General features: G+C 42.8%; 1 protein-coding gene across 1 annotated transcript; it reads right to left on the bottom strand.

Annotated features, from left to right (window-relative positions):
• Positions 1–749: 749 nt before the first annotated feature.
• vdac1 (voltage-dependent anion channel 1) lies at positions 750–10265 on the bottom strand. The gene is made up of 9 exons (XM_079213924.1): positions 10207–10265; positions 8562–8631; positions 6598–6647; positions 6009–6161; positions 5792–5844; positions 4821–5048; positions 3913–4063; positions 2089–2146; positions 750–1821 (listed from the first exon to the last, which is right to left on the bottom strand). The coding sequence occupies exons 2-9, from the start codon at positions 8626–8628 to the stop codon at positions 1730–1732; spliced, it is 852 nt and encodes a 283-aa protein (XP_079070050.1). The 5' UTR covers positions 8629–8631; positions 10207–10265; the 3' UTR covers positions 750–1729.
• Between the last annotated feature and the right edge of the window lie 200 nt (positions 10266–10465).

The following is a 10465-nucleotide window of genomic DNA, read 5'->3' on the forward strand; positions in this document are numbered from 1 at the left end:
AAAATGGGCGATGTGAAACCTATAAATCTGCCTTCAAGCTGCCGATACAGGTCGTCGCCATTTAAGACGGAGAGAGATATATTAACTTGGGTGCCTGACCTGATTTATTAATGGTTATTGGCAAGCTCACTTAATCCCACTGGTGGACATCTTCAACTGTTTAAACTGCCTTTGTACTCTTTGTATGTATATTGTACAGTCTGTTGTGGATTATGCATCTGGATGTGAAATAATCACAGAATATTAACGCCAGTTAACACCAAATATGCCACAATCAAAACAAACAGAAACAGGGATCACAACTACATATTCTTAAACATCTTCAAACATGTTGAAAGTGCGTGTAGGTTTTTAAATCACATTCGATCAACTAATCGATTTAATTTAGCAAGAAAAAAATGTAAAAGATATAAAATCGGGAAGATTTTTTGCCGGTTTTATATCATGTAGTTGTAAATCTTTAGATTTTTTAAAACTGGATAAATGTGTTGTGCCCTTTTCACTATTTCCTGAGATTTTATAGACAAACGGATTTAAGTGATAAAAATGTAAAAACATTATTGTGAATAAAAAATAAACCATGAGGCGAGAGACAATCGAAATCTGACAAAGTCTGACCATGTAATCTGCTTTCTAAATTATCTTCAACTGTCGTAAATGGCCAGCCATGACATATTTGTTCAAATATTAATTGAATGATAAATTAATAATTAATTGTGACAAAAAGAGCAAAAACAATCAAACTGGTTCAAGATGTTTTCTTTATTTAATTCAGGGATTGACAATACTGTCGAATACACTAAGCATGATTCCCGTAACCAGTCGTGGAAGACTATCATTTCCCGTCCACTGTATTTATCATTTCCTCGTCCCATAATTAAAGAAGTGCTGTAACTCTCATCCAGAGGAGTGTAACTGTGTGCACGATGGTCTCCCTTCCTCCGCTCCACCAGGAAGAGCTGACAGGTATTGTAAGACTGGTGGAATAAACTATGCAAGACTGTCAATAAAATTATTTGTTTTACTATATGTAACAAAAGACTTATTTTTTTTCCGCACAACAGACACACACAAAAACAAAAGTGAGACGAAAAAACACAGAATGTCCACATTGGGGTGTAGTGTCTCTTTGAGCTAATGACAGCTACTAACTTCAGGGACAACTAACCCTTCCCACTGCATAATATATATCAACACAGACAGACAGCTCCCCAGTGCAGAAGTGAGAGCTGTTGAGCGAAGGAGTGCTTTAACAGTGCTTTGCAACAGCACCACCTGGTGGTGCAACTACACAACTCCACACTAACTGCCCTTTCCCTTTGATCCGCATTGGAAAAGCAGAGGCTCTCAAAATTAAAGCATTGTGTACGACTGTAGTGAGATGACAAATAGTGAGGCCGACATGATTGCTATTTCGTTTTTTTCTTCTGTTCCTCTCGCGACACAATTCAAGATAAAACCTTTCTGTTAAACCAGTTGTAGTTTTGTTCAGAACTCAGCGCTTTAGTTTCAAAATATTATTTGTTCCCTTAAAGTGGTCCTTCTGAAAAAGTGGTGGCGCAACAAGTTGACCTGCATTCTGTCTCGGCTCCAGCTGTAGCATGTCTAGGGGACACGGGTGGGGGGAGGTGTTGTGAGGGCTAGCTAATCAATTAAGGATTTGGAACTTTTTGGTTGGGGAATGCGCGTGTGTCGGGGAAGGACTGGAGGCGGCGTCGCCCTCGCCCTCTTACGCCTGGAACTCGAGGCCAAGGCCGAGCTTGTGGCCGCCGGCGTTGATGTTCTTGCCATCAAGGAGAGCGGAGAGCGTCAGCTTGATGCCTGCGGACACAAACACACCGGGTCCAGCCATGCACAGACCAATTTAGTGGACATAAAACGAACTCTGCAAGGTAGCAATGATATGATAATAGTCCGTCTCACATTTACTTTGGATATAAAACTTAAATTATATAATCCACATACACATCTTAATCCACTGCTCAGATTTTGACTTTTTATTTTAAGTGCTATTTTCTGGTTCATATTGTTATCTTAATAAATAGATGAATGTTGAAATATTGTGGTCCGTGTTTTGACCCATCTCACCTGGCTTCAGAGTCTGAGTGTAGCCGAGGCCCACGAGGCTGGAGTTGTTCACCTTGGCCTGTGTAAGAACCAAAGATGAAGATCACACACAGAACAAGCGCTAAAGAGCTAAATGTTAACTAAATCTAAACCCCCCAAAAAGGTGCTAACTCTAAAAACAGTCCCACATCAGAGAGGCATGTTAGACGCATTATTAACATGTGGAAAACGTGTAATAAAACTAACACACAAGCACTCACACTAATTGGCTCTGCTGTGAGGGGGTTTCAACCTTTTGAGCCCCGAGTCCCCCCCTAGAAGCTTCTACCTGCCTTAGTGAATCTGTTCAAGTAGTTGTATGAATCCCAAATGAGTTCTAATACTTGTGTTATTTTATATTGTTTTTTTAAATATAATTTAAATTTTTTTTTTATATTTTTGTGAAAAGAAATTATATTTAAAAAAACAAAAAACATTTAGAACATATTTTGATCATAACTCCGAACATCCAGCATGATATGAGCAAGATTTCCCAAAAATGCCTTCTTGAGCCATCCCCGGGTTTTTCCAGATGCATGCTTCAAGGCCTAAACAACAACCAACAGAGTTGTAAGACACCTCTTTGTAAAGATAATGACCTAAAGAATCGGAATCTGCAAGAAAAAGTACAATAAAACAAAGCCTTGGTGTGTTACAAAGAAGGTTCTGTCAAAAAACTGTGTCGTTCGGTTAAAAAAATGTAAAAGTTATAACCTTTATGCCAAAACACCATTGGTTTGGGGCATGCTGGGTATTATTCTTTGCATAAATTTCCGCTTAACCCTTGTGTTGTCTTGGGGGTCAAAATGACCCGTGTACGAGTGTATATGTGTTGATGGGTCATTTTGACCCCAAGACAACACGAGGGTTAAGACGTGTGATGAGTTTTAAGAAACCTCCCACGATCACGGAAGCCTCCAGAGTGGAAAAAGTCGAAGCGAGTAGAAAAAGAATACAGTCCGGCCACATTTGGATTTTTCAGGTTCTAATATACTAGACTAGGATTAGACTCCTACAAGCTCGTAGGGTTACAAAGAGATGTTTTTTTTAAAATACGACTTTGTAAAGTGTACTTATTAACGATCTAATGAAACGTTGCGGCCGCACACGAAAGTGACAGCGAGGTTACAGGGTTTATGTAATTGCATAAACTTAACGGTAAATTAATTTTTTTCTGGTCGGATAGAACTCTTCCCACAAGGCTTTACTGTATTTCAACAATTTAAATGAAGTTAATCAACGTTGTGGTTCCGGAGATCCTTTAGGAAACATCACTTGACTTCTATTCCTCTTTCCTTGTCCGATAATGGGCGCCGCGGGGCTAAAAAGGTTTTAAGGACTAATGTGATCGATTCTTTGTCTTGGCATCGATGAGGCTTCTCTCAGGCCCAAATAAATTAAATGTATTCACAACATGGATATGCATCCATAACCTCTCAGCTACAGGCGGGACATGCATGCACTATGTTGTCCTTGTGGTGGGCAAGAGGTTAAACAATCCTCCTCCTCTTCCTCCTCCCTCCTCCTCCTCCTCCTCCCTCCTCCTCCCTCCTCTCCCTCCTCCCTTCTCCTCCTTCTCCTCCTCCTTCTCCTCCTCCCTCCTCCTCCCTCCTCCCTCCTCCATCCTCCCTCCGCCCCTTCCTCCTCCCTCCTCCTCCTCCTCCTCCCTCCCTCCCTCCCTCCCTCCTCCTCCCTCCCTCCCTCCCTCCTCCTCCCTCCTCCTCCCTCCTCCTCCTCCCTTCTCCTCCCTTCTCCTCCCTACTACTCACTACTACTCACTACTACTCACTACTACTCACTACTCACAGAGAAGGATGCGTCGGGATCAATCTGATACTTGGCAGCGATGCCAAAGCGGGTGTTGCTGTTTCCGGCGGTCCAGGCCAGGTTGACGGCCGTCTCCAGCTGGTCGTTCACCTTCTGGTAGATGGAGCCACCGAACTCAGTGCCGTCGTTTCTGAAGGGAAAAAAGGTGACTATATGTAAAAACCTTCGGGAGATATTTTGTTCCCCCCTCGAACGAATAAGTTATGGTTTTGTGTTCCGTGAATAAAGAATGCCCGACTTGTTTTTATGTGCACGTCTGGTAAAGAGCTCGTCGGTGACGTACAGGCCCATGTTATACTTCGTCTGGCCTCACATAACCACGTCAGCTGCAGACTGAGACAGATGGGCTCGGCCGGGGGGGCACAGCAGTAAACAGGACTAACCCTGTACCCAGTCTCTCTCGCCTGCCAACCACTCCCTCCCTCCGCCTCACTTGCAATACAGTAAATCCCATCACCTGAGGGTAAAAATAACTTTGGGTGCACCAGGCATGCAGCCAAATGAGCGATAGGTTAGTCACCCAGACAAGGACAGGAAAAACACCAACGACTTCTACTGTCCAGTCGAGGTCAGGCGTCTGGAATCAGTAGTTTCACTTACAGCTAAAACTTTAAGCCCATGACTTAAGTTAAAGTACCTGACAGGACAGAAACCAGAAACCAATATCAGAACGTATAGCTCTATAAAGAGTTTAAGCTCTAAAAACATGCATTTCACGATGGATTTAAAAAGGTGTGTCTAGGTGCATTTTCAGACACATTCCCATGCTGTAAATTAGCTTCAACTGCACCACATTTGAAGCCCCATTGTCATTCAACAGCACATTAGAAATGCATTGTGTGTATGTGGTACAACGAAAAGCCATCTGTAGCTTTATGTCGTCTTACACGTTCGTATGGAGCTGAAACTCGTCCGTCTTGAATCCGACCGCGAAGTTGCTCTGGGTAATCCGGTTCCTTCCGGCCTCGAAGGTCATCTGGTAGCCGGCCAGCCAGCCCTCGTAGCCCACCACGCCGGCGCCATGGACGGCTGTGCCGTTGATGTCATAGTTGACGTCGCAGCCGAGGTTGATGTGGTCGCACTTGTAGCCCGTCTTGACCTTGCCGCTCTTCTTGCTGGCAGGAATGAGGGGAGAGAAGAGGATGTTGGCATTGTGACTTAGCGAGCGAGCTAATGTTAGCTATTAGGCAGTTGTGCAACTACTGTAGCTCAAGCGTTGAATGTTCCGCCATACTGGGCTGTAATTGGCGAGTACCCGTTGCCTTGAGTTTGCTCATTTTCGGTAACTAGTGTAGCATGAAAATATGGTGGAACTTGCATGCTAGCTTGCTAACTAGCCAGCCGCTAAATGTGCATAATGTAACATTTTAACTTTTACGAGTGGCGGCCAGCGCATTGCTTTCCCAGACAAGGGATAACTTTATTTGGCTATTTTTCCTGCAATAGGTGTATCACAAAATCATGTTGGAATTAGCACGCTAGCTAGCTGACTAACTAGCCAGCCGACTAACTAGCCAGCCACTAAAGGAGAAACATTTGACAATTTCATCCACTCACTCTTGTCAGATAATACATCAATCACAGCACAGCACTGTAGGGATGGACTAGGGAACCAAATAGCTCACTAGTGATTTAAACAGACGCATGTTAGGTTACTGTGTGTCGGCTGAATTTTGTTTGTATTAAACAATACCTACAAAGTGCTGAATTGGCAGTCGAAATGCAACGTATTTCTAGTAGCCAAGTAGCTTATATGTTTGTGTTACATCCATTTTTTAAATGAATTGTTTAAACCCATTTACGGTAGCTCCAGTAGTGCATGAAGAAAGGTTCTTGGTTCTCATTGAGCTCTTCTTACCCAGTGTTTGGCGAGAAGGAGGAATCAAACGTCAGCTTAAGCCCCTTAGCCAACTGTGGAATAGACAAGCAAGATATAGATCAAGATAAATAACGGTTAAATTTGATTAAACAGATCAACTTTAGCAATAATTGTACATTACTACCTAAAACAACCCAGAATAAATATTTTAATACACATTTGAGATCTCCTTGACCCCCAACAGTGCATCACCAACCTGGTCTTCGATGGTGATCTCGGTCCCGAGGGTGTTGTCGGTGTTCCACTTCTCGGTGAAGGTCAGTCCGTGCTCCGCCCACTTGTACTTGGTCTCCAGGGATCCAGCGACCTTGCTGGTCTCGGTGTTGGCAGAGCCTGTGCTGGTGAACTCCTGCAGAGGACAATATTGGGGGTATTAGAGTCAGACTGCCAGGTGCATTACCTGTTAAAATCATCGTATTGTTGAGGTCTTGGAGCTAAATATTTAGAATTAAAGACAGTGATGTAGTCCTATAAACATTGTGCCTGCATTAAACATCTACTACTACTAATAATAATAATAATAGTTCTACTACTAAATCAGCTGATGAAATTGAATAATTCGATTTTGTTGCTGATGTCACCCTGGAAAAAAAACCTGAGGGTACATTTAAAAAAAGGTGAAGAAATCCATTTGACTATCAGTAAACTCAGGTGTCCCGGCAATGTTTAGGAGATCAGATAAGCAGCCAGGTAATTATCAGCCGGAGGCCTCTTAAGCGATGATACGACAGCTGTAGTCTGGACCGGCAGCTCCCATAATCTGATAATGACCGGCGACGACTTACCAGTCCATTCTCTGACTTTGTCTTCAAGTCCAGCTTGATGACCCCAAAGCCTGAAATGGAGGATATTAAAAATACAAGATCAAAATGACGTCGGGGCGATTCTCTCTGAAACATTTGATTATTGAAGTGAAAGCACCGAATAAACCTAAAAAGCAAGTACTATTTTAAAAGCCAATATTATTAGTCCTGACTTTGCAAAAATGTTATTCTAATCCTATTAACAGACATTTAAAGAATCCTTTAAGATATTTTAAAACCCTGTAAATCAAGTCATTGATAGGTGTCTGTGAAATAACCATTTATCAGCCTCCAGAGGGCATTTCGAGTTATTTATATGCCACTGACTGAGAATGGGTATTGATTTGACGTAGATTCTGTGAGAGCGTTCGCGCCATCAGTTATGAATAACAGCTAGCAGACTGGTTCAACAGATCCTGGCTTGAGCCGAGAGCCCCGGTCCTGGTCTCGACCAGCATAACAGCCATCCATTGATTTAACTAACTGCACGTCACATGACCCAGGGATCGCCACGTTTGTGTAATTTTTCTGGCCTCGTATGTCCCAGCTTCCGCCTCACTAACTCTCAAACTAATTCAGCCCCATCCCCGTCCATCCTCATCCAAAGCAGCGACGTTTCTGTGAAGGTAATGGACTTTTTTTTTCTCGTGTGAACGCCGCTAGCCTGCAGTGAAAACCCCACGGTGAGGAATTACCATAGCCCAGCCCTCGCGGTGCGTATGAATCAGCCTGCGGCAACAACTGGGAATTCCCAAGACATCATTCAGTCACCCATGGAGCACAGCTGTGTGCACACACACACACACACACACACACACACACACACACACACACACACACACACACACGCACGCACGCACGCACACACACGCACGCACACACACACACACCCTTGACTACTTCAAGCACAGTATCGAAAGATACGTTGTTTTTCTAGTGTAAAGACTGATACCAAAATAATTAAAAAAGATAGTATAAAGAATGATGTGGGATTACACTAACTAGCAAAAGTCTGGCCACTGCTATCCAGAAACTTCAAATGAAGCGATAAAAAGTCTCCCGTTTTATATTTTTACATTATTTACAGATTAGCAGCAACAAGGTAACACTATGCCACAACACTAAAGGCTACCAACAGTCTCCGTCTCCTTCATGGTGCCAGATGGCTTAATATTTTACCCTGGTGTTGCAATCTGACAATAACACATGTTTAATCACTTTAACTGGTGAAATATAAATACATTTTTAAATACTTGTTATTCTGTCTGTGTGTGTGTGTGTGTGTGTGTGTGTGTGTGTGTGTGTGTGTGTGTGTGTGTGTGTGTGTATATATATATATATATATATATATATATATATATATATATATATATATATATACACACAAATACTGCTGTTGTGGATTCTTTACTGTTTTGTATTACTGTTTATTTATATTACTTGTTTTTATTTTACTATATGTCTCTTGTGTACACTTTACCTGTTGCTGTAACTCTGCAATTTCCCCACTTTCTAATAAAGACTAATAAAGGATTATTTGTTATCTTAATTAATTATAGCCGAAAATGTGCACTCCAGAGATTTTACACATCGCAGGTACTGTAAAAATAGTTGTAATAGTTTGTCAAGCCTTTAAAGCACAAGTGTACATACTACAAGCTGCTGCTGCTTAGACTTAATCCATAGATGTATCTCTCCTTTATAATGCATTTGATAGATGAGAATGGCCAATTTCTGCATTCTGAAAGTATAGTTCTCTATTTCAGAGGTGCGTTTCATGATGATCCAAAGAGGACCGTTATAAAAAATATGTGCGAATCTCAGAAACATCATACAATCGTTATCATCGTAGGCCCCGCCTCCTAGCGGTATTCTTTCCCCTCGACCATATACTACCGAGCGCGTTGATGAGATAAAGCGAGCGTGGTCGGCTGCTTGGTGCTTACCATATCCCTTGGTAAAAACATCCCTGGCGGACTTTCCAAGGTCAATGTAGGTGGGAGGTACAGCCATTATCTGGGAAGAGAAAAATAAAGAGGACGATCTAGGATACTACTGAAAACATGACATCCTGTCTGTCTGTCTGTTTTACAGCTTCAGACAGCCAGAAACCACTTCACACAGCAGAGGGATAGACACAGCAACCACACTGACGGATCAAATGTGAAGTGCTGCTGAACGAGGAAGGCGGGCCCGCTGGAGGTCACCGGTGGATATGAAAGGGCCAGCTTGTACGCAGGTGTCACATTTTGACACACGCCGTTAATACCTTTTAATAAATATGTTACGCAATACATGTCTATTTCGTCACTGTGTGTCATGGACAGATGTGGGTTATATTTTTCAACGACATAACAGCTACATACATGTGCATATTGACAGCAGGTGGAACAGGAGTTCCAAAAGTTTACCAGTTGAATACAAATTCAATTAACATTTCTAAAATACCAAGAAGTGCAGCTGTTCTACAGGTTTGGGGATTTCTGTATGATGCAATGGGGTTCATCATTACAACAGAGAACAATCAATCAATGCTTCTCAAAATGATTATTAGGCACAGAAAAAATGTCACCCTGTCAATCACCAAAATCTATTTTGTTATGAGAATCCTCCCTTTTCTCCAATCTTCAGTTACTTGTGACACGACTAAGACTTTACTGTGTCGCCTCCCTGTGCACGTTTGGGCCCCAGATGTTTCTCTGCATCCACGATTTCCTCCTCAAATTGAGGCCAGTGCAACACACCGGCTCTGACACGACACATAACAAGGACCACGTCCGACTCTAGACCCACTCCCTCCCTCCATCTCTCAGCCAGCCCCCTGAAATCTGCTCATCATGGGTGGTCGTAAAAGAAGCACTTGGACAGGAAGTGGACCACAGGCAGAAATGTCAGAGGCTGCAGAGGACGTTGGACTAGGACCCCAACAGCGCTTGTTCCTGAGGGGTACTGGGCTGAACCTCAATGACTCTAGGTTGAGGACATCTACATACTTAAGGAGCAACCACACCATATGCCTTTGCAAAAGACAGAGGGCACAAATCCCACAGTATGAGGAGGCTAGCATTTAAGCTACATCACTGCCCTTCAGCACCACCTCAGCTGCATCGGTAGTCTCGTTTGTGAACATTACAACCTGCCTCCTCTCTCTATATGAAGGGTGAATACAGCGGAGACACAGAGGTTACAGGAGGCAGTGAAGGCAGCATCTCCCTGCCCTCCTGGCTTGACCACAGATTAGCATTAAGCTAGCTATCAAGGTGGACAGCGGGCATGTGTCTGCAGAGACCTCACGTGACAGCAGGTTTGACAGGAAGTGTCAAAAGGGTAAACCCGTGAGTTAGCTAAGCGTTTGTCCTTCTAGCCGGCTGAAATAAGTGCTGTTCTGTCAAATGACCGCACAGACGTTAGCATCAAGCTAACCGCAGCTAGCTAAGCATCAGGCCTAGCATCTCTCTCTCTCTGTCTGTCTGTCCCTCTCATCCGACTTATTCTGGGTAATAATAATACTAATTCTCCGGCTGATGGCGGTGAACGCACAGTGGAGTAATACAAACACCTTCAGCTGTGTTGCGTATCAACATAACGTACCTATGTGTGGTCCTGTCCTGGTGGAGAAGGGGCTTGTCGACTGCACAAAGGGCGGAGAGAGGAGGGAGGTTGTGCGGCGTCACTCACGTACGTACAGGTCACGCTGGCGTCATCGTCAAAGATACAACATTCAAATCAATCAACAAGATGATTCACGCATTTCAGTATTGTAATGTGTTTTTGTATATATATATATATATATATATATATATATATATATATATATATATATATATATATATATATATATATATATACA

This window comes from Taurulus bubalis (genome assembly GCF_910589615.1).
Source record: "Taurulus bubalis genome assembly, chromosome: 2".
In the NCBI taxonomy this organism is placed as follows: domain Eukaryota; kingdom Metazoa; phylum Chordata; class Actinopteri; order Perciformes; family Cottidae; genus Taurulus; species Taurulus bubalis.

Bases quoted from the DNA above. Each gene is read 5' to 3' on its own strand.
- vdac1 (XM_079213924.1), bottom strand. From the start codon at position 8,628: ATGGCTGTACCTCCCACCTACATTGACCTTGGAAAGTCCGCCAGGGAT. The intron at 5,845-6,008 runs GTTGGTGATGCA...TCTATTCCACAG, and splicing joins AGATCACCATCGAAGACCAG to TTGGCTAAGGGGCTTAAGCT. The intron at 5,049-5,791 runs GTAAGAAGAGCT...CATTCCTGCCAG, and splicing joins TCCTTCTCGCCAAACACTGG to CAAGAAGAGCGGCAAGGTCA.